At 41.7% G+C, this 24,555-nt stretch overlaps 1 protein-coding gene across 2 annotated transcripts in view; it reads left to right on the forward strand.

The window, feature by feature from the left end:
• CGN (cingulin) overlaps positions 1-24,555 on the forward strand; it is a 1,354,172-nt gene that overhangs the window by 1,225,806 nt on the left and 103,811 nt on the right. For both annotated transcript variants that reach the window (XM_044080636.1, XM_044080637.1), the window contains exon 18: positions 17,173-17,291. In XM_044080636.1, coding sequence (XP_043936571.1) covers positions 17,173-17,291 — 119 coding nt within the window. The remainder of the gene's footprint in view (positions 1-17,172; positions 17,292-24,555) is intronic.

Below are 24,555 nucleotides of genomic sequence, written 5' to 3' on the forward strand. Positions count from 1 at the left end.
CAACTAGAAAAGGTATAGAGAAAACACTGACTGGGACTGTACAGCAAAAAGTAGTAAAAGCTCCAGCTTTAATGCAAGATATGGCTTCCATAATTTAGAGGAAAAATTAAGTCAGATGTGCTCAGAGCTGATTAAAATAAGTGAAACACGGAGAGTGTATTAATTCAAATAACAAGGGGCTGGGAAAAATGGAAGAAACTTTGCACCGAAACTGTAAAAATCAGAAGTCAAAGTGAAGAAAAGGCTGCCAAAGTACAAGATCGCTCCAGAAGAGATATTTAAAAAAAGGGTAGAATTAGGACAGTGCTCATAGGGAAAATCTGAGAATTTCTGACGTGCCAGAGACTCTAGAAGGAACAGGCTGTGTTTTTATGAAGGCACAAGTAAACAACTGGACTGGTATTCCACAGCAGGAACTGTTAATTGAAATGCCTACTGTGGGTATGCTGCAAATCTGACCATGAGAAAGCAGACAAGACCTTTATTAGTAAAGATGCAAACCTACCAGCAGAAAGAGCTCATCCTGACAAAGCTGTGGCAAAAGGTCAAATTATTAAAAGTTGGAGAGAGTAGACTGTTTGTGGGAAATTATTATTCACTGTACATTAGGCAAAAGAGAAATTAATTTATTCCAGTAATCAGGGAATGTTGAGAAGTAGGTGTGAGATTCAAGCTGCCGCATCCAGCTCTTTGTAGAATATTTTAATGTAGAGCAGGTGAAGGAGGAAATGCAAACGTTTGTCGAACAAAACAAAAGCTCCATCAAGCAGAAGGGGACTTGCTTCTCATTCTTCTAATAAAGCACAGAGAGAGAGACTTTGCCAGTAAAACTTATTCCTTTGTCCAAAGGAAAATCCCTGAAAGAGACAGAGAAAAGGACAAGGAGTTGACAAGAAGAATCGGGAGTACAGTAAAATTGAACTGGAAACTGGAGATGGGAGATAAACGGGAAGAAGACCAGCAATATAGAAATTAGCGAATAAATGAGACTGCAAAGTATCAAGCGTATTTGTGAAATACGGCTGTATAACAGTAAGTGGAAGGAGTAGACTTTAGTTGATTTTGTTAAATTGTGATTAACCAAAAAGCATTTGCCTCACTTCATATCACTAATGTTTGGAAGGCCTCTGGGAGACAAGAAGAAGAAGGAAAAAAGTAACTCTAAGTAAAGGATTTTTTTTTTCTTAACAGTATTTTTGTGACACTTTTCACAATATAAATTGCATATATTATAATGAAGTATTTTTAGTTCTTGTATATGATAAAGTTATTAAAATAAACAGTCGCCTTTTTTTCTTCCACTTCTGTTTCCATCTTTTTGGTATTAAGAAATGTAGGCATTACAGTGCAATGTGCAGGGTTTGATTCTCACATGGGGTAATTGGCTAGGCTTAAAATGGCCCTAATGGACAGTTAGCCTAGTACCAGTCAGTGAACCTCTGAATCTATGAACCTATGTAAAAAGAAAAGAAAAGCTCGACATGTTTAAATTAATATGCTGTAATCTTGGGTTGTTAAGGTGGGAGGTGGATTGTAAAATTTCACAGATCATTATATGTAGAGCTGATATGTTTTCTCTTACTTTTGCATAGGTGAATGACTGGATTAAGACCCTTGACTTAATCTAATAACAAATTTTAAATGGAAACAAATATGAGAACTTTGAATATAGTGAGAAGTATTCCTTTAGCAATAAATGTTTCAGCTTATCTTTTAGCCTGCAACAGAGGACTACGTTTTCTTTTATATCTTACTTTTTCATGGAGACAAGCTGATAATAAGGCAGTAAAAGACATAACATGCTGTTTTCTTCAAGGTTAAAAGTTAATGATTTATGATACCATGCAAGTAGTTTTCACAAGACTTTTGTTTAACAGCTGTCTGTTTAGCACAAACATTCCTGTCTGTTCCTGTTAGGAGGGTTAAGCATTATTATTTGAAGATGTATAGTTATGTGTTTTATATTAAGTTAACAGGTTATGTACTTGTTCTGGGGGCGTACTTATTTTTTGTTTGAGTGTTTTGATTAAAACAAAAAGTCTTGTAAAATGTGACATAGGTTCCAATGTTGATGATGGGAAAAAAATGTATAAAGGATTAATCTGCCAAACATTAATGAGTGCATATATCACAAAATCTGGAAATAGACATTTAAAAAAAGCTGCCATATATAACAGGTGAGAATAATGACTTCTTACCATTATGGTAATGCTTTCTATATTATCTTGGAATGTGAAAGGTCTTGCAGGTATAGACAAACATGAAAGAATATATTAAGAAATACAAAGTCCAAATAGCAGTGCTGCAGGAGACACCTTTAGAAAGAACAGAGAATGTGAACTTGATAAAGGATTTTCCGGATGGATGTTCTACAGAATATTGGAGACAAGTTAAAATAATAGTAATTGCATTCATTGCTGGAGGAGCACTAGTAGTGATAAAAGAGGGGGGAAAAGATAATTGCTGATTTGTAGCAGTAAGGGGCTACTGGCAAGGAATAAAGATTACACTGGCATGTATTTATATTCCACCTAAAACTGCTGTTTTGGAGCTTAAACAGGAGAAATAATCAGCTTTCAGCAGGAAGTATTACTTGTAGAAGGGGACTGGAATTTTATTTGCAATGATAAGAATGTATCTGGGGAGCCTAGAAAGGAAAATATAACAAAAGAGGGTCGATTTCTGCAGAAATTATGAAAATATTTGATATGAAAGATATGAATTGAGTAGTAGAAGCTCAGAGAATTTACATATTATTCCCCAAGGTACAGTAACTGGGCTAGACTTGACAGAAATTATATTTCACAGGGACATGCCATTTAATTGAGAACTTTGATACATTTCCAATAACTATTTCAGATTATGAGCCAGTAATTACTAAGATAAAAATGCAGGGTAATGAAGTACAGATGACACTGGCACTTCCCCACCTGCTTGTTAAAGAGGAATTTAAGGAATGGGTAGTAGAAACTGCCCAGGAGGGGAAGATGGAAAGTACTCCAGAAGATATAACTAGTGAGTGGGATAAAATAAAAGTGGAGATTAAAAAGTGGGTAGAAATAAAAGAAAGAGATCTACTTAAGAAATAATGAGGGTGGCGCAGTGATGCAGTGGTTAACGTTTTCACTTCACAGCAAGAGGTTCTTCGGTTCGATTCTCGGCTGAGGTGTCTTCCGTGTGGAGTGTACATGTCCTCCCTGCGGTCGAGTTGGTTTCCTCCCTCATTCCAAAGACTTGCATCTGGAGTATTTCTCCCTGGGCCTGTGCTGAAAATAGGCTCTGTCCCAGTCAGACTTTCCCTGTCAACAAATGCTAAATAAATAAAATAAGAATTATTTAGATGGGTTGACAAAAGTTAAAGTATTACAAAATAAGGAGAATCTTGCAGAACAATAAGAGGTGCAATTGTAGAGTACTAAAGAGAAAATAAGAGAGTACCTGAATAATATGCATGAATTTAGAAAGATCACTGTTAAGCGACTGTTTTTGATAGTAACTCCAGAGCACAGAAACATTTGACACAGTGAGTTAAGCAGCAAACAGTAGAAAGGATTGTAGCCTATAACAAGACAAACAACCAAAGATCCTGTAGAGGTATTAGAGATATTTCAGAACCTTTATGAATTTTTTTTATAAAGCAGAGAAGTGGAGAAACAAAGAAAAAAAAGACAAATGGAAATATTTATGGAAGACTTAAGTATACCTAGGTTAAAGTCAGATGAAACCCAACAACTAACAGTTAAGATAGGAGGAGGTACGATAAACATAGTGATATATAATCTACAGGAAGGTTTCTAGGAACAGATGGTATTCCAGTGAAAGTTTGAAAGCTAAGGAGGAAAGAATGTGATAATAGATCTGGAAGGGTTTTGTTTAATAGTATTTTAAAAGGAAGGTAGGCACCAGTATCCCGGAAATAAGCTGTGTTGGCTGTAATACCTAAACACTGTAAAGATCCATCTGATCCACCTTCACATAGTCCCGTTTCAATTTTAAACCATGATTATAAAGTGATTATGTTAAGAATGGCTAAAAGAATGGCAAAGATGCTACTGGAATTAGCTATGGACCAGTGTGGATTTGGGGAGGGGAGGCAAACATTTGACAACATTAATAGAACAGTGATGATTCAGAGGGAAGCAAAATGTAAGGAAATACTACAGTTATTGGCGAGTTGTGATGCAGAGGAAGCATTCGACAGAGTAAGCTGGGTTATGAGTAGGGCAATAGCAGCAAGTATTTGCATTTCCTGATACAGTTAATAAGGTTAATTGGAAGATATATGAGGGAGTCAGAGACAAAAATCAAAGTGGGAGGGATCCTCTCTGACAAGTTGTGTCTGAACAGAGGAACCAGGCTGGGATGTCCTCTTTCCCCTTTATTTACATTATATTTAGAACCATTAGCAAAGAAAAGAAGGGAATCAGAAATTGAAGGATACAGTTGGTATGGTGTTCAAGAAAAGTTGGCTTTATTTGCAGATGATACTGTTTTGTACCTGATAGAACCGAAAAAGGCCTTCTCAGTGTTGTGGAATATTGTGTAACAATTCCAGCTTTTTGAGGGGATTTAAAATTAAAGATAAAACAATGGCTATAACTATAAACAATGTACCCACACATTAATTAATCTAGTGATAACCATGTTTACAGAGACATGATAAAATTAAGTATTTAGGAGTATGGATTAAAAATGATTTGGTTATGCTAGCTAAGGATATGTGGGAAGATACTAAACAAAAGATAATAGAAAAAAACTGAGAAACTGGAAGCTCTGGTCTATAGATATGGATAGCAAGAAACAAGCAGTAAAAAATATTTTTTTGTACCTTTAGTTTTATACACAGGTCAGGCATATTTTTTCAACCAGAGGAAAAGTTGTGGATAGTAAATAGTAAAGATTTGAATTTTATTTGGGAGGAGAAGAAGACATGAATTAAGTGAGATAAGCTGATCCTCCCAATAGAACAATGAACTTTGGGAGTAACCTGAAGGGTTATTTTAGAGCTACACAGTTAAAGCTCTTGTACATAACACAAGCAGAAAGTTACAGTTCAAAGTGGAAAAGTATGATGATGAAGTGGGGAGGGGAAGGCTAACTCACGAAACAAGTAAAGAATGGAATTTTGGATGCAGATCCTTAAGGAGAATAACAACAGTCGTACAGAATATTATAGTTGTAAATAGCAGAAAGTATACTAAGAACTTAAGCCAACATGGAAATGGAGAAAGGAGATGCTGCTGACAGGGATTACTGCAGTTGAGGTTCAGAGAATAGACAAAAGGTGGCTGGAATTTACTGGAGGAAGATGTCAAAGGAACCAATGTATTGGTAACATACTTAGAGAAGGAAAGGTAATAGAATGGGAAGAGGCCTAGAAGACATTTGGATTGCATCCTAGTAATGAGAATGCTGTTGCCTTGCACCTGATGGCTTTATGCAGAAACTTGGTTACAAGGGGCAAAGCTGGGAGAGCATACAGGAGACCTGGGGGCCAATTGTGGACTAGAACATCCTCTGTTATTGCCCCTTTGGAGGGATCAGGGCAAAGTAGCTACTGCAGTTGGTGTTCAGGTGGGAAGGGAAAAGGTGCAGCAGGACCAGCCCCAGCATGGTTATTCCAGGAAGGTGCCAGTTTCTTAACAATTAAGATTCAGCTAATAGCCATATCCAGTTTTCATGTTGGGGAAAACCAGAACACCACTGCATCTCTGAAACTTTCTAAGGCTTTTTATAAAAGGGCAAATCCACATGAAAAAAGACACGGCCAGCACAGAACAAGTGAATAACCAATTTCTTTTTATCGTACAAATAATAAATCGACAAATAGCTGCAAACCGGTTTCGGCATAAGCCTTTTTTAAGTCTTTTTTTTTTTCATTTGGATTTGACTTCATTTTTGGCCGTGCACTGTTGCTGTACATGCGTACCATTGCTGTTCTGTTTTTTTTTTTAGGTTCATAGGTTCATAGGTTCATAGGTTTATACTAGACTATCTGCCCTAAGGCATTTATAAGCCTAGCCCAAATTTTTGTGGCTTACGCCACCCCTTATATGAAAAAATACTGTGCCCATTAGTTTGTTGTGCCTCTGTCCAGCAGTGACACAGAGATGATTCCCGGGGTAAACCTACGATCTCCCATCCACAGGTCTAGATTTCTCTTGAACAGAGTCAGCGAGGTGCTCTGCCTCACATGGACCGGGATTTTATTCCACAGCATAGGGAGTCTCCGAGTGATAAATCTATCCCTCCAGCACGTCCTATTTATATCCGTGCTAAGGTTTAAGTCGCTTGCTCTAGTGGTTTTGGTGGATTTGGATTTTTTGAGGTGGAGCATGTCCATTAATTCCGGGTTGGACATGGCCTTGTATGTCAGGCACATGTCACCTCTGAGCAGACGGTATGCGACTGAATAGAGCTGGAGTTTCTTCAATCTGGCAGCATACGACAGATTTTGGAGTCCCTTTATCCTTTTGGTGAGGAACTTTTGGGGTCTCTCCAATTGCTGCAGATGTCGGGTGAGATACATCCCGAATGGGGCATTGTACTCGATCATTGGTCTGATAAGTGAAGAGTACAGGGGAACAATGACCTCACTAGATCTGGATGTGAATCCCTTCATGATCAGGTGGGCAATGTAGAAGGTCTTTCTAACCACTTTAGCAATGTGAGTGTCAAAAGAAAGGCCACTGTCAACCTGGGTCCCCAGGTCCCTGATAACCTCTTCTGTGCTTAGTGGATTGCCACCTATATGGTAGCTTGGGGTTACCTTGTTTTTCCCGAAGGGTATGACTATACATTTTTTGGCGTTTAACTTCAGGCCATGGCTCTGGCACCAGCTATCTGTTTCCGTGAGTCCCTTCTGAAGGATATCCGTGTCTGATGCACTTCCCACTATGGCGCCCAGTTTGCAGTCGTCTGCAAACTTTGTCAGCCAAAGTCCTCCTATGTTGGCCTGTACTTCTGAGAAGTAGATGCCAAACAATAGGGGGCCAAGGACCGAGCCCTGTGGGACACCACTTGTGACCGGCTTGGAGTCTGACACAGCGCCAGCAACTCTAACCCTGTGGGTTCTGTCCTTAAGCCAGTTTGCAACCCATCTTGTGACATATGGGTTTACATTTAAGCTGGTAAGTTTTTCTACAATACCCGAGTGGGGTATTGTGTCGAAAGCCTTTGCAAGGTCAAGGTAGGCTGTATGGACTGCCTTTCCCTCATCAATGGCCTTGGTGACTGTTTCGAAGAAGTCGACCAAGTTCAAAAGGCATGATCTTCCCTTGACAAAGCCAAACTGGGTCGGGTCCAATGTCTGCAAGTCCCCTATATCTTTGTTTTTGAGCTCCATTATGATCCTCTCCATAGCTTTGCAGACTAGACTTGTTAAGCTTATGGGGCGGTAATTACCAGGGTCCGTAGAGGCGCCGCCTTTGTGGAGTGGGACAATTGGGCACGTATCCTGTGGTAAGGCTGAGATTAAACAGCTGCCTTATGTGCGGGTTTAATTCCTCATTTAGCTCATGTAGCACACAGCCGGGGACACCATCCGGTCCCATTGATGCTGTGTTTTTAGCTTTAGAGAGAGCAGCTTTCACCTGCGCATTTGAGATGTCCGGGAGGCTACACTCGGCTGGGATAGTTCTCTCTCCTTTAGGGGGGGAGAGGGGGGTGAAGTTTGCACTGAACCTGTCTGCCAGTATGTTGGCAATGTCTGTGGGTTCAGTGATTTTTGTATCATTTTGGACTAATTCTGAACATATCTGGGAGTTTCCACCCAGGTTCCTAACATAGCTGAAAAAGGCCTTATGATTGTCCTTTGAATCCATGGCAATTTTTCTCTCAAAATTGGCCTTAGTTGATTTTATGAGTGCTCGTATTTTTTTACTAATAATGATCAGGGGTGACTTCCCTTTTATGGATTTTGTTCTATCATGTAATAGCTTTCTCCTCTTCTTGTAAAGTTTGTTAATGGCTGGGGTCCACCAGACTGGACGTTTGCCCTTTGTGGAAAGAGTCTTGGTTTTATTTGGGATTGCCTGATCCATGCAGTCCTGGAGGTGTTCATAGAAGGCATTTGTAAGGGCTTCCGCAGCTTGGGTTGTGGTTTCCACTGGCTCAGGGACCTTGAAGGATACCACACCAGTCTTGAGTAGTGTAAAGTTTGCTTTAGAGAAGTTCTTAACTATGGTCTTTTTTGTTTGGGGTGGGGGCGGGATGTGGATTTCCAGTGAGATTAGTTTATGATCAGATCTCACCAATGAGGGATATACTTCCGGTGTGGAGCATTTTGTCCCCATGTTTGTGACAATGAGATCTAGTACATTTTCTCCTCTCGTGGGAACAGTGACTAGCTGTTCCATGGCGTTTGAATTTATGAACTCCAGGAACCATTGGGCTAGAAAGTTAGGGCTTGAGTAATGTTCCCAGTCTATATTCGGGTAGTTGAAGTCACCCAATATGATGGTGTTTGGAGATACATTTATACCCTCCAGTGTCTTCAGGAAGGCTGTGTGGGGTTCCTGAGTTTGAGAGGGTGGACTGTAGCATGCTACAATTTGTAGAGCAGTTTTGCCTATGGTTAGCTGCACCTGGATGGTTTCCGAAGCTTCGTGCGTTGCCACCAACCTGGAGGTGTGGGTATCCTTTATGAATATGGATACACCCCCTCCTTTTGTGGTGTGGTCTGGATTTTGGGGCCGGAACGCATGATATGAGGTAAAACCTAATAGTGCCAGGGTGCTCTCAGGAGCCTTGAACCAGGTTTCAGTTACAGCACAGACATCGATGTTCTCCATACTGAGAAGGGCCTCGAGTGCGTGCATTTTGAGATTTAGACTTCTGGCATTGAGCAGCATTACCCTCAGTTTCTTCCCAGTGTTGTTTTCTAGGGTGGTAGGTTTAGAATTTGAGCCTTGCCTAAAAAGGCACTATGGGGTGGCAAGAGCCTTAGCCAATATCCGAATCCCAGGGGTTTCAGGTGCAAGCCGTCCCTTAGAAGCAGCGTGGCTTGTCAAGCATGTCATCCCAGGCAGACAGACACTGGATCCCCTTTGAATGACACCAGACATTAAGCCAATTGTTAAAGCTGATCATCTTGTCTCTATATTGTGGCATCATTCTTGGTGAAGGAAGGATACTGCTCAGGGTTAGGGTCATACCTGCCTGGGCTACATAATCAGAGAGCTCCTCTATGTCTCTTTTCATGTAGTCCAGGGAGGTACGTCTCAGGTCGTTCACACCAGCATGGACAATGACTGTGTCATATTTGTACTTGCCGTGGAGTGACCCGAAAGTGCTTGTGTTATGTGGCGGATTCTAGCGCCCGATAGGCAGCTTACTGTGACCCTCTCCTTGTTCAGCCTGGTGAGTGGGACGTCAGTGTGTCTGACTATGGAGTCACCTATGACAAGTATGTTTGGTGTTGTATTTAGCCTTAAGGGCTGTGACTGCTTTGCACACTGCTTTTGTGGTTTATGTGTTGCTTGTGGGGTGTCTTGAGGTAGCAGTTGTTTGGGTGTCTGCTTTGGAGGTCTCTGATGTTTAGGTAAATTTTTACTCAGAGCCTCCGAGTATGTCTTTGTGTGTTTATGTGTTTGATTCAGTGGAGTGGTAGCATTATGTGAGGCTGGTTTTGTGGTGTGTGTAGTTGCCTTCTCCTGTCTGGTCTTGCCAGTCCTGAGTTGAGAGAGCTCAGCCTCCAGTTTGGCTAAATAGCTGCATCTCTCGCAAGTATTTGTGTTATGTGGGAGGAGGAGAGGGTTGTCTGTGTACATGAGGCAGTTATAACATTGCCTCAAGATTCCCAGATTCACCAGCTGGACCGGAGAGAAGATTGACAACTGACCTTTGGACATGCTAGAATAATATTGGGAATTCCTTAATTGAAAACAAGGGCCAGTGGGGAGTGAGGGTGTAGTGCTTTTAATTTTTAGTGCTGACTTATATAATTGCTTTAGTGAGCAAGTGCCAGGTAACTTGAGTGCAATGTGTTACAAGTAACTAAATGCAAAAACGACAAACAGTAACTTTCTTTCAATTGAAACAAGGAAATAAGTACAGTAAGCAATGCAGCAATCACTAGTGATCCACAGAAGCGCTGCGAAGTTGCGTATTAGGTGGAATTAGCTTCCAGGGAAATAACAAGCAAACAAACAACAAGCATATAAACAAAGCTAGATTCAGCAGGCCTGGATCTAGTCTATGCTAGAGCAAACAAGGTGAACCAATTTCAGTAAGATACAGTTCAAATATTCAGGCACTATAAACCTTTAACCAGAAATTCCCAGCTCAGAAGGGCAGAGTCCAGCCTCTTCTCCCACAAGAGTGCAGACCACGAACCTTCTTAATGTAAAATAACTGGCCTGAAGCCCAAGTGCCTAAACCAGAACTAATACACTTGGACACTGGGCTCTCAATCAGCAGTTCCCAACTTAGAAGGATGAAAGCTACCTGTCCTGCCACCACAGTGCTTGCCACAAACCTTCCTAATGTAAAACAACTGGTCTGAAGCCCAAGTGCTTAATCCAAAAGACTTGAATGATAGCTACACTTTAATCAAGTTACAACCAAGCAGTAATAAATACCATTGAATACTTTAGAGAATGTCTGGATTAGTGCTCAAGTTACACAAACAAAGCTAGATCCAGCAGGCCCGAATCCAGTCTATGCCACAGCAAACAAGGCGTACCAACTTCAGTAAGAAACCATTCAGATATGCATGCACTATAAGCCTTTAACCAGAAATTCCCAGCTCAGAAGGGCAGAGTCCAGCCTCTCCTCCCACAAGAGTGCAGACCACGAACCCTCTTAATGTAAAATAACTGGCTTGAAAGCCCAAGTGCTTAAACCTGAATTAATACACTTTTAGAATAACAGACACTGAGCACTCAATCAGCAGTTCCCAACCTAGAAGGATGTAAGCTACCTGTTCTGCCACAACAGTGCAGACCACAAACCCTCTCAGTGCAAAACAACTAACTGGTCCGAAGCCCAAGTGTTTAAACCAAAAGGCTTAGAATGAGTTACACCAAGCAGTAATAAATACAATTGAGTATTTTAAGATGATGCAAAAGTAAAAAGAAGTAGGTAAAAACACAAGTACAGTAAAAGCAGATGAAATTTTTTTTTTTTTTTTTTTTTCTGAACAAGTGCTGAGATCAAAGAAACAGATTTGAGTGCTGAAACTAGAAAACTGGCTAGTTATAAGAAAAAAAAAACAAGCTAGAAGGCTTCCCTCAAACACAGAAGGGCTTGGGGGCTCAGAAGCCTACAAATAGTCTGTACCACTTAACAAGAAAGGCAGGAAATAAGCTTAATTTTTTTTTTCTATTTCCCAGATGCTCTCTTTGTACACAGTAGGAGTGCCTGAAATCAGAATATGATCTCACTGCACTCAGTTGAGTGAGCAAATGAGATGGGCCCAGAGGCAGGCTGAGGGGCGGACAGTTTCAATGCCACTAAGATTAACACCAAAACAAAAACAGGGCGGGTGGGTGGGAATAACTGAAGAGCAGAATAACTTCAGTTAAAAATTCCTTCAACACTCAAATTAAATACTGTATTTAAAAAAAAAAGAGCAGATAAAGGTACTTAAATTCTCTTATACGTCCAGTTGAATATAACCAAGTTCTTAGCTGGCCAAGCTGAAGTTTTAAAGCAGGAATTATTTCACATGCACCAGTTTAAATATGCAAGGACAGGAAATCAAAGAATGTGGCTACCCCCACACCTGTAATTACTAGCAAATAACAAAATTCAGCCAACACTAGCCAACACTAGCTATAAAAGGAACCTTTCTTTTCAGACACCCTTATGAGAAATCCAGTCCTCCCTCCTTGTGATATCACATTGTTGCTTCAGGCCTTAATCTGATCACCCTTTGAACTAGCAGCATCAGCAGATTTTAAGTTTATTTCTTGAAAAAAAATATTTTTCTAGTGGCAGTCGCATCTGTCAAGCGAATTTTGAAGCTTTCAAGCCTTAGCCTGCAAAGCTTCCTATGTAATTTTCCAGAAGGACAAGGTGTCCCTTTGAAGCTTTCAAGCCTTAGCTTGAAAACCTTTCTACATACATTTTCAGAAGGATAGGGTGTACCTTTAGACTAACCCTAATTTTCTTCCACTAATGACATCAGAGGCTGCTGTTAACCAGACAATTAGTCTGCCAGGTTTCTTTTCAAATTTTTCCAACAAAGGGGAATATGTTTCACACTTGATGGGTGTTCACCGCCCACTGAAATTTTACCTACCAAAGGATTTAGGAAAACATCAACTTTTTATTTCATTCGCTAAGACTAAGTTGGGACAAGGTGTTTCTAAAATCACATTATCCAGATGGCTCAATAGTTGTATTGCCTTTGATTATAAAGAAAAAGGATTGGATATTTCCCACGTAAACTCAAGGCAAATTCTGCCAGAGCAGTGGCTACCTTCACTGCTTATTTTGCTAGAGTTTTCATAGACAAAATTTGTGCTGCAACAACTTGGTCTACTGTTCATACCTTTGTATCTCACTATAAGTTGGACCATTCATATATATATATATATATATATATATATATATATATATATATATATATATATATACTGTATATCTGTGTGGGCACCCGTGTGTGTTTATCTGTAATATGTATATGCACATATTAGAAATCAGTTTTATTAAATCGTTTAAAGTAGTAAAAATACAATCTTTTTTGTCTGTTGTAGAAAAGGTGTTGTTACTACCATGTCGGAGTCAGACCTGAAGTATTTTATGAAGTATTTATTTGCTGCATTTGTTCAATCATATAGTTATAGTAAATGTTGTGAAGTAATTACTTTATACATTTTCTACTGAGTCATATGGAAAAAAAGTCAACATACTTTGAAAGATATTCTTATTATGTTGTAGTGCCCTATATACACACATATTGTAATGTTTTTTCCTGTGCTTCAAAAACTGATTGAGTAGACTAAGGCACCACACCCAAGTTGTGGTGAGGGTGGGAACTGTGCAGGAGTTGGCTGCACTACATAATTGGTATGATTCCATTGCTACAAACTTCAGTACTTCAGACCATCCTGAGTAATCTGCAGAATTAAATGATGAATTACGTTACCATAGTACTATTGGCAGGAGACACACACACACACACACACACACACACACACACACACACACACACACCTAAAATCTAAGGTGAACGTTTAATTGCAGTGTTGACCGTTCACTTGAAATTGCAAGGTTTACAATCCTTGCATGAATGAGGCCTTACTTTTTGAAATTGACTATCTATTGATGTTGATTTAGCAGAAAACTTTTCTGAAGTAGATCAATGCATCAATTCCCAAACTCATTCCTTTCACAAACACCATGGTGCCTGTGAATTTATCAACTCAGGAATGTTTAGTACTGGCTGTAACAATTTACTAAGTTAAACACCATAGCGCTTATGAAAAAAGACATGCACTGCAGTAGCTTTTCCAGGATAGCTACCTTCTCATCTTTCCATATATTTGCATGAAGTCTTTCACCAAGACCCAGTCACACATTTATGCAGTAACATGCTCCATTTCCTCAGGAAAAACAGTGAACTACTTCAGAACATAAAGCATATAAGGGGTGAAATGTGCTGACACCAGTTAAAAGACAATAAAAGACGGTTAATCTGATATAAGCTATAATTAATGAATTGGTTTTAGCCATGGTACACACAAACGCAAAAATGCAATTAGTAAACTGCTTTCTTTTTTCTTCCCTTTTCACATCTCAAGCGCTGAAGAGAAGATAAGTAGAAATCAGCACTAGAGAGGAGTTGCAAGACTTGTGCAGAGTGCTAATAAATATAAACCATATAAAAAGTCTCACAAAAACATATCCCTTTAAGAAATAAATGTTGCATTTTTAATGCAATACCAAGTTTGTTAGATCACAAACCATCTATGTGCAGTCATTATAGTAAAACCACAGAAATGAGTGTCATCGTATGATATTGATCTACTAAAACTGCAAGGAAATGCATTATATATCAATAATGCATATATTGATATATTGATAATGACAGCATAACTGTCACTGAAACACTAATATTGTCACTTTTTAGTGCCACGGTAAAGTTGTAAACCAGTTAGTAATTCATATGACATAACAAGCATTAATAAGAAGTGCCATCCATACCCATTTATCCCGATGTAGTCATTCAGGAGTGGTATCAGTTGCACCGAACTTGAACATTGCCTTCCCCCTGGGGAGGAAGGCACAAGATACAGAGAGATCTCTATACCTACTGAGAGGTGCATGACCCTTCCGTCAGGTCTCCTTAGATGTTAGGGCCTGACCTGATTCTGTTGTGCTGTAACCTCAGTGGAAAAACCTTAGTATTGTAACCTCAGTTGAAAATTTCAGTACAATCTTAGTCACCAGGACCAAATGTGACTGTAAAATCTAGTAGAGCAGTTAAAACCAGTAGAATAAAATAATAAAAATAAAAGTGAACCTCAAAATGATAAATAAATGTCAGATATCTCAGTCAGCAATCAGAAGACTCTGGAGACTTAGATTCAGTCTGATGACTACCTCTTTATTATTCTTGTCTAGTGAAAGCTGATATGAATGCTGTCCTAGCGCTGTACAGTGTTCAAGTCAGCGTGTTAGGAGTTTCAGTATATACACTTGATAGAGGGTTGGGTTCTGGGTTTAGCCAGTAGTACTTAGGCGATGTGGTCAGGGGCGTAGCCTTTAATGGACAAACCCAAGGGAGGTAAAGGGGTAGCCCAGGAAAAAATTGTTACATCATCAATAGCTGTTGGTATTCTTTTGTAAAGAAGTCGTCATCAGACTGAATCTAAGTCTCCAGAGTCTTATTGCTGTCTTCTTATTGCTGACCGGCATTTCATTTTGGCTATCTGATATTTATTTGTTATCATTTTGAGGTTCATTTTTATTTTATTCTACTTGCTTTCACGAGAATCTCTATGGAGGTTTTCTACTGAGGTTATACCACAACAACCCAGGGCAGTCTCCTAACATAAAAAGAAACCTGATGGCAGACCATACACCTCTCAATAGGTGTAAAGTGATCTCTGCAGGATGTAGTCATTCAAGAAGTAAAAATGTGAAACATTTCTTAATAGCAGTTTCTGGATAAGTAAATGTTTAATTTTATTAAATAAATTGCATTGTTTTCACAACCAGTATGAGTCTGTTTCTTGTTACCATCTTCCTCTCGTATATATTTTTTCTCTCACTTTTAAGTTACTTTTCCTACAAATCCAGAGGGGTCAAGAGCAGCTCAGCTGCATAGTACACTAACCATTTTCCCCTGTCTTTCCAACGATATCCCTTCACAGGGTGATAGCAGTACTTCATCCCCTGAGGGGCCCTCCGATGTGTGGTAGCTTGGTAAGCAGTGAACAAGAAGAGCTTCAGGGCCTGGTTAAGGTAGGGGTGGCAAGGTACCTACAACCCATACAATCTCTCCTTCAACCGGTGCAAGACTCGCTGATCAATTCAGCTCCAACCATCGAGCCAAATGAGGCTTCCACCTCCACACAATCAAGGTCCCCCTCTCCACGTCCTTTTAGGAGGGGGGAAATAATTGAGGTTCTCCAGACTGGGCTGGTAGCCAGTTTACACTTCTGTTCTCCCTCCTCACTTTTGTGTCCGTCTACCATCTTTATGACTTGTATACATCATCAGCCCACTATAGTGTTCCTATCATTTGTTTGTGCTCCTTTGCTTTTCTCACTTTCTATCCCCATCACAGCTTTTCATAAAAGTTCTTAAGAGATATGTGTAGACCTATGCCAGCAGCCTCCAGCCAAAAATGCCTAATATCATTCATGACCTTACACAAGTACAAATTCCTTTGTGGAAAACTATAGAATTCAGCTTTTTTATGTCACTTCAGATGTGTGAAATTGCTTGGGGCCTTCATTTGCTAGGTTAAAGGAAAACTCCACCCTAGAACTAAAAAAATCTTTTTATTTCTTTTTTTTTTTACTCTCTCTGTTTCCTGACCTATTCTAACACTTCAAAATCACTCTAAGTGCTTTATTTGTAATTTTAGCCTGTTTTCCACAATGTGGCTACCAATGAGGCTTGATGTATCAACGTGATTTTGTCCTTCCTTAACCCTTTCTCTTTCCCATAATGCTTTGTATGACTCATGCAAGACATAAGTAATTGTGAATTCCCATCCCATTGACATACAATGGGATTTGTGAGAGTCACTGTCATCTTCTATACCTTCTGTAAAAGGACTGCTTCTTTACTATCTCTAATCACCCTCTTTTGGCTCAGATTACAAATAAAGCACTTAGTGATTTTTGAGGTAATAAAACAGGTCAGGAAACAGATACAGTAAAAAAATAGATATTTTTTTAGTTCTAGGGTGGAGTTTTCCTTTAAGAAGTTCTGAAACCAGCACCATTTGTTTGTGCTTTGCTGATTTAAATATGACACAGGACTGTTTCTCTCAGATTACCAGTGCACATATGTGAACCACACTGGGCTTTGATTACTACCCAGTGTAGTTTTTTTTTTTTTTTTTTTTTTTTTTTTTTTGTGCAATGCAACCTTTTTCTCAAGGTGTTTAAACTGCAAAGCTGGTTAATGGTGCGTATGATTTGTATGTCATTCAGTTTTCTCTTATTACTTTTGTGTATATGTTATTACACTGAGAGTTTACAGCTATTTTAGTCACGGTAATGTGTAACCTGTACCACAGCAGCTAGTGTTTGTCAGTACATGCATAGCTCTCAACCCATTACAAATCTCAACAGAGTCAGAGGCAAATCCTCAAATAGTCAGGGACATTATTTAAATATTTGTACTATTAACCTGCAACATTTGCAGAATAAGAGAATGTGGATTAATATAGGTATTCTGACGTAAAACGTCTATAACTCTGAATTACTATCATTATTTATTAAGGGCAATTCACCTCCTTTTCTTCAGCAGTCACCAGTTTTAAGAGGGGCAAACCTAAAATCGGAGTCTATATCAGGGACCTCCTTGAAGATCAGGGACAGTTGAGAGGTCTGAGTGCATGTGGTACCAGTGTAGTGATTCTTCACTGGTCTTTTAGGGTGGATTTAGTCTTTTATTACCTAAACAATTAACAAATGAAATGAATAAAAATTAACATTTTGATACCTTCTTTGCTATTAAGCATATTTTTTATATTCTTTGCATTAGAATAAAGACTTGAAAAGTCGTTTGACAAACTTTGAAGGGTTTCAGAAACCAAATGCTGGTACAGCACAGCTTGAGTCAAGAGTCAAAGAACTGGAAAGTCAACTTCAGACGGAGGAAAGGTAATCTCACAGATCAGGGTGTTTTAAAGAGTAACTTATTATGGAATTTGTGAAGTTTAGTTGATCACCTTCGTATGTTCTCATAGAATCTCACTGTATAACTTTATTTTAAAGGCTATTAAACCTGTGCGGAATCAAAAAAAGTTAAGTGCAGAAGCATATGTCATACAAATATTTTCCAAATACAGGAGTATGAGTGTGCTGACATAAATTTTGCCATTGCAACCTTTGCAGTTTTAATTAGAACAGTAATTCTAATGTTGTGAAGTACAGTACTTTCTCTTTCGCATTGTTAATTTGTTTAATTTTTTTCCCACTTGGTTCTTAAATCATTTTGTTCTCCTTCAGATTACACTACCTCTGTATCCCTGTCACTGATATGGCCTAAACTTGCTAGCTGCCAAGAAAAAGTATTAGAATGGATTATCACTGTCCTTATAAGGAATTAAGAAAGCAGTTTTGGCTCTTTGCTTTCTTGTTAGAAGTGTTGGATTAGGCCAATGCCACGCTGTACAATATAGATTAAATGGCTAATAAACATAACATTCCTGACTTTTCTGTGACTCTTTTCTTAGACTGATTATTGCACCAGTTTTTCATGTTATAGGTTCCAGTATTGTTACTCTGGCCTTATGATACAAATCCTAATAGCACTGCACCCTAAAAGTTACTCATGGATTTCTGCTGTGTGGCTGGCTGCCAGTGATTATTGTTGCTTCTTTTTTTTTTTTACATTGTTGATTAATAGTGTGATGACAGTTTTCATTATGCAATGTTCCTTTGTATCAAGTAACTACACGTCATCACTGCAATAAATATACTCCAGATTTTCTATGAGCTGCTTGATCCGAAGTTTATTGTTCATAGGTTCATAGATACTAGGCTAACTGCCCCAGGGACCGTTTTAAGCGTAGCCAGTTACCACATGTGTGAGAATCAAACCTTGCACCTTGTGTTTGTAAGGTAAACACCTTAACCATTATGCCAACCTCCCACCTTCAAGTTGTACCCACCACTTGTAACACACAACGCATCTTGTGAGAGAAGGCAACCATCAGCCAGATTAGTTCAGCACAATTCTGTCCTGGGCAAAGCTTCTTCACTGATAGCTGATGTTGATTTCAATAGGCATCCCCTAAGGAATGTCTGCTCAGGTTATCAACTCTTTCTTACTGCAGTTGCAATTAAATGTTAGGACTAATTTTTCTGGTTTGCTTGTGCAGTTTGCATTGACTTTAACAAAAGAAATTCAAAGTTGATGTTTTTATGAGACTGAACACAGAAGATGTTTACTTGCTCTGGTCCTGCAGTTGTAGTAGAAAACTGGCCGTGCTAGATATGTCATCCATCATTGATAGACCAACTAGTAGGTGTTGGAAGGAAAGAAGTGTAAAAGGAGCAAGAGGACACAATGGTATTCATTGTCCCCTTGCAAGTGGTGGTATCATCACTGCTTCCTAGGAGAGTTCACACTGTGGTTGGTCTTATTCTAGGTGGAGGGATTCTACTGCTTTGCAGAAATGCCCTCGTATACCTCCTCTTCCTACCACAATGGCTCTAGTAGGTCCACACTTTGGACTTGATCAAGCCTGGCTGTTTCCATAGGAACTTCTTCAGAATTTATAAACCTTTGATTTTTGAACCTTTCTTAGGGAATCAACCTTAAAACTCAGATGAGCTGTCATGGTTGCTCATTGAAAGGGAACCACTCTGACTTCTCCCTAACGTCCCTTTCTCCTCCTACCACTTCACTTATGACTCCATTGACATTTTTTTCTAGGACATATTATGAAGTAGATTTAGATTCTTCAGAGTTCAGGACACTCCCAAACTGTCAGAAACTTTCCTGAAAAAAAGTTGTTTCAGAACTGGAAGCTGTTGCTCTTTCTACCTTGTTTGCATATTGTTCCTACTGTAAACCATCTAGTTTGCAGGCTAGTAATTTTTTCCCTTCTACAGTGGACATCCTATTAAAAGGCTACATCTTCTCTCTCCCTCGTGTACCTCCTCAACAACATATTCCTCTTTACAGGGTATTGAATTCTTTTCTCTCCCTCCTCTTATTCCTGTACCTTTGCTGGACTTGCCTGATGGCTCTTCTACCTTCCCAGAGTTGGCCGATTCATCCCATTGAGGGTGAAGAGCAGGTATCCCCAGGCTAGGTGAGAGACCTGGGACCTTTTTTTTTTGTCCTATTCAACGCATTTGTTCATCGTCTGGCAAGAGTTGGGTTATAGGTTGTGGGACAGCTTTAGGTCCAGTGGAGGAACCTGCCCTACTTCCAGGGAGAAATCCCTGCAGTGGCTCCATGAATGCTGTTTGTTTGGTGGTATTACATACCACAGACAGTGTCTGCACTGGTATAAGACCCAGTGCTCCTGCTAAGGTTTGCCCAGCAACAAGCTAGGCATGGCCAGCTGATGATGACCACTCATTCCCATCCTCCCAGTCTGAACTCTCTAGCACTGCCACTGCTCATCAAACACTGGTCATCTTGTTTGCAGTCAAGGCTTTGTTCCTCTGCACCACAGGGTCAGAATATGGGATGAGTAATTTTTTCCACAATCCAGATGGCTGTGAGTATTTCTCCCAGTGCCCCTCCATTATCTTGCCACTCCTTAAAGTCTTTAGAATCCTTGGCTGCTCCTTGTTAAGGCACAAATACTTACAGTCCCTGTCAGTGAATCCTTTAGGTTACTTACTGTCTTGTATTATAAATTTTCCTGTAGTTTGTGTTAGTTTGTTAGAGTGTATTGCTCCCCCCAAGTGTTCTGTGTGCCTTGAGTGTGTGTGTGGTGAGTGGGTCTGAGTAGGAAATAGGTATTTTTTTCTCCTTTTCCTTCTTTTTTTGTGTAATATTTTCTCTGCAAAGACATGGCTGACCTCAAGCCTGTCTTCAAAAGGTGCACTGAGTGTGGCCACAAATTGTCTCCAGCAGATGGACACTCTCTTTGTGTTTTGTGCTTGGCCCATTTGAGTACTGAATGTACTATTTGCCCGGATTTTAACCCGTGCGCTATTAAGGACAGGAAGGCTAAGTTGGCCCTAAAAGGCCTTCCACCCAATTCTGAGTCTGCTGCCTCATCCACTGCTTTGGTCACAGCGGCTGCTGTGGCTGCCTCTCCTTCCTCTCTGGCCCTTGCTTCTCCTCCGTCCCAGGCTGGACTCAACATCCTGTTTCCAAGCCTGTGGAAGTGGAGCGCAGGAGGGGCAGGGAGAAGGAGAGAGAGCATAAAACAGACAAACACAAAGCTGAGAAACGCAAGAGGTCTCTGGTCCTTCCTTCTCCCACCAAATGTCAGGCTAGGATCCATGACTCCCCTCGGCTCCGATCGCCGAGATTTTCCCCAGGGCTGGAGGGGAGACATCCTCCATCTAGGGCTTCGGTTTCTCGACCCACCAGGTCGGAGTCCGTGGCCTCTTCGAGATCCACACGTAGCTTATCGGAAGTTGACATGGATAAAATGATGAGGAGGTTTATTTGTACTCAGATCCAGATGGGGGTCTTGCCAGCCCCCTCTCCCTCTGGAGGGGGAGCTCACTTCCTTTTTTCACACCAATTTCTCCTTCTCCGATCCATCCACCGGTTTCAGAGTACTCTGATCCGAGGATGGCCTTAGTCAGGTGGTTGGCGCCAATGGTACCTGTTTCCTTGACGCCGGCAGCTGCCTGGACCATGTCAGATCTGACCAGTTTGGATATGAGCAGCTCTCGGAGCCAGAGCCTGGGTGTCGGATCTGAGGGAGTGGAACTTTTTACATCAGCTCTGACTTTGTCGGACCAAGTTCCCTGTCTCGGAGCTCCGTCCACTTCGGGCCCGGCTCCGATTCTCACGTCGGATCCGGGGAGAGTGGATTCCTTAATGGTGCCCCAGGAGGCTCGTTCTCCCTTGGCGTTTGTGATAGAAAAGTGTTCTCTCCACTTAATCGAGACCCTTGACTATTTCCTCGAACTCTGCCCCAACTCCCTCGGCTCTGTCTATGAATGCCATCATTTTACCAGAGGGGTAGCCGATGCTCGAGGAGCCCCAGAGGAATAAATGGCTTGTGAGTTCCCCTCGGTGAGCCCCACAGGAGACGTGCCTCGCAAGCATACGTGTAAGAGGAGACACTTGGACTCCCCTGAGTCCCTTACCGAGGATTTGGCTGCTGGGGAAGGTTTCCCCAGATCTCTCCTCCTGAGGATGTCTCCTTTGGAGACATCATGGAAATCCTGTGCCACAGGGGAGGTTGGTCTGCCCCCAAACCTTCTTCTGACGAATCCGTGTTCCTCGAGGCTTTCAGCACGGACCCATCTACTTCTTGGGTGTCCCCTCCCACAGATCCCCTGGTGGACTTGGTCACCTCGTGGGCCTGGAAGGAGCCGGATACCATGGAACCAATCCCAAAACATCCAGATAAGATCTTGAGTCCACCCTCAGATAGACCAGCGTGGAACAAGGGCTCCCCTGTGGACACTATGGTGGTAGCAGCAGCTACTAAAAAGGAACTAGCCCAGGAGAGTTCTTTGTTTCATCCCCCCGACTGAGAGTCTCGGATGATAGACCGCTTAGGGAAGCGGGTTTAGGCATCAGCGACTTTTTCCATCAGGGAGCTGAACTTCCTGGCCCACGTTATGAGACTACAACGGGACCTGGTCAAGGAACTGACCGAGTCTTCCCCTAAGTCCATGTCGCAGGAGGACAGAGATGTTCTCCACGAGGATGGCCCCTTTAATAGCAGTCTCCAGTATGTCCATGCGACTCCTTTGTCATGCTACTGAAGGAGCGGCTAGGGCGGCTGGATCTGGTGTGTCCTTGAGGCGCAATGCCTGGCTCAGACTATGCCAGTTTTTGGAACCTTTCAAGATGCCCTTTGCCAATGCCCCATATGACGGCTGTACTCTTTTTGGTAAGACCGTCAAAGAGACTTTGGTCCGAAGCAAGAAAGATGGGAGGGCACAGTCTGCTGTCAGAATCCGCTTCTCTGACCCTCAAAGATCCTTTTCCTGGAAGATGAGGTTCCGGAAATCACAGTATTCCCAGGACACTCAGGGCTTTTCCTCCCCCAGAGGCAGAGGGGGACAGGATAGACACTGGCCCAGAGGCAGAGGGGGTCCGAAGAATTTTGGGTCTCAAGCCATTCTCGGACAGGCCCAGACAGCAACCCTGATGGGTTACCCAACTGCTCTACTCTGGAGGCAGTCGGGGGTTGATTGTCATTGCACCTGGCGGCATGGGAGTCCGTAACATCAGACTGCTGAGTGCTTCAGATTATATCGAGAGGATACTCTGTCCCCTTTGTGGTTACTCCCAATCCTCCCAAGCACCTCCCAGATGTACCACCCACACAGAGGGAGGCAGCAGCACTGGAAATCTCCAAGCTGCTAGAGAAACGAGCCATCAAACCCGTCCCACCCCGTATCAGTACAGATCGAGCATCTACTCCAGGTTCTTTTTGCTGCCAAAGAAGACAGGGTACTTAAGGCCCATTCTGAACCTATCTACTCTGAACCTGCCAGTTGCCAAAGAAAAATTCTGGATGGTCACATTACAGTCCATCATGCCGTACCTGCAAGAGAGTGGCTGGATGTGCTCGTTAGACCTCCAGGATGCCTACTATCATGTAATGATGCACAGAAGTTCCAGGAGGTTCCTCCGCTTCCGGCTAGGAGTCGATCATTACCAATTTCGAGCCCTACCCTTTGGTCTCACCACAGCCCCCAGGGTGTTCACCAAAGTGATGGCGATAGTAGTGGCTCACCTGAGGCTTCAGGGGATTCCGGTCTATCCGTACCTGGACGATTGGCTCCTCACTGCTTCCACCAGGCGTCTACTTTCTCAAACCAGGGATTATTTTCTAAAACCTTGCTCTTCAATTAGGGATTACAATCAACGCATCCAAATCACTTCTAAATCCTGTCCAAGGTGATAGACTACATTGGGGGCAAGGATAGACACACTACAGTGCAAAATCTTCCTGACCATGGAGAGAGTGCGAAACCTGAGGATGAATGTTTCCCTGGTCTACCATTCTCATCTTCCCTCAGCAAAATCAGTGCTGAGGGCCTTAGATTCCATGACAGCGACCATAATGCTTCTTCCGTGCACCCAGTTATACATGTGAGTACTGCAGTGGAAACTAGCGGTGCAATGTTCCCTGTTGGATCTTCTATTATCGTATCCAGTACACCTCTATCGAGTCTGCACATCATCCCTTCTGTGGTGGATGTACTCTCCGGAAATATTGTAGGGGCAACCTTTTGTTCCAGCCCCTGACCAAGTCACAGTAACCACGGATGCCTCCCAACTTGTGTGGGGGGGGACATTGTTTTGGGCAGGACAGTCCAAGACCTGTGGTCCCCTGTCGAGACCAGTTTGCATATAAACATTCTGGAGATGAGGGCGGTCCTTTTGGCATTGCAAGCCTTTCATGCCTTTCTTCCTCTGGGAACGATTGCAATTCAATTAGACAACATGTCAGTCGTCTGGTATGTCAACAAACAGGGAGGGACCAGATCTTACCCCCCTTTGTCTCGAGGCCATGAGAGCATGGGAATGGACGATCTCCACCAGTTGCTTTCTCATAGAAATGCACATTCCGGGATGGTCCAACATTCTAGTGGACAGGTTAATTCGGACTATTCTGATGCATTACAAGTGGTCTCTGAATCATTCAGTAACGGAGCAGATCTTTCTGGAGTGGGGGTCAGCCTTGCTGCAATCTCTTCGCATCTCCTTCCAATGTGAAGTGGAGCGAGTACTTCACTCTGAACCCCCAGCCAGGAGAGTCCCCCAGAGATGCTGTAGTCCATGCTTGGCCTCCCGGTCTTCTGTATGCTTATCCTCCAGTACTTCTTATTCTGAAGTTTCTACAGAAATCTTGTTGACTGGGGAGCAAAGTGATCCTCATTGCCCCATATTGGACTCGCCAGGTATGGTTTCCCTTTGGTCTCATCTTCTGGCACCACCTTGGATCTTGGATCCCATTCAGGATCGTATTTCACACCTCTCGGGAGTCCGTCATCTGAACCTGGACAGTTTGAAGCTCACCGCTTGGCTGCTCCAGTTCCCCTGATAGTTAGGACTCCTGGATTATCCTCTTCAGTCACGTCTGTTCTGGTGGCAGCTCATAAGTCTTCCACCGGGAAGATTTACCACAGTAAATGGAAACGTTTTTCCTTTTGGGCTTCTCAAAGGAGTTTAGATCCTTTCACAGCTCCTATTCCTGCCATTCTCAATTTCCTAACCAGTATTTTTCAACAAAGAGCAAGCTCTTCAGCAATC

Source organism: Protopterus annectens, chromosome 8.part0 (genome assembly GCF_019279795.1).
Source record: "Protopterus annectens isolate FY-2018-M chromosome 8.part0, PAN1.0, whole genome shotgun sequence".
NCBI classification, from domain to species: domain Eukaryota; kingdom Metazoa; phylum Chordata; order Ceratodontiformes; family Protopteridae; genus Protopterus; species Protopterus annectens.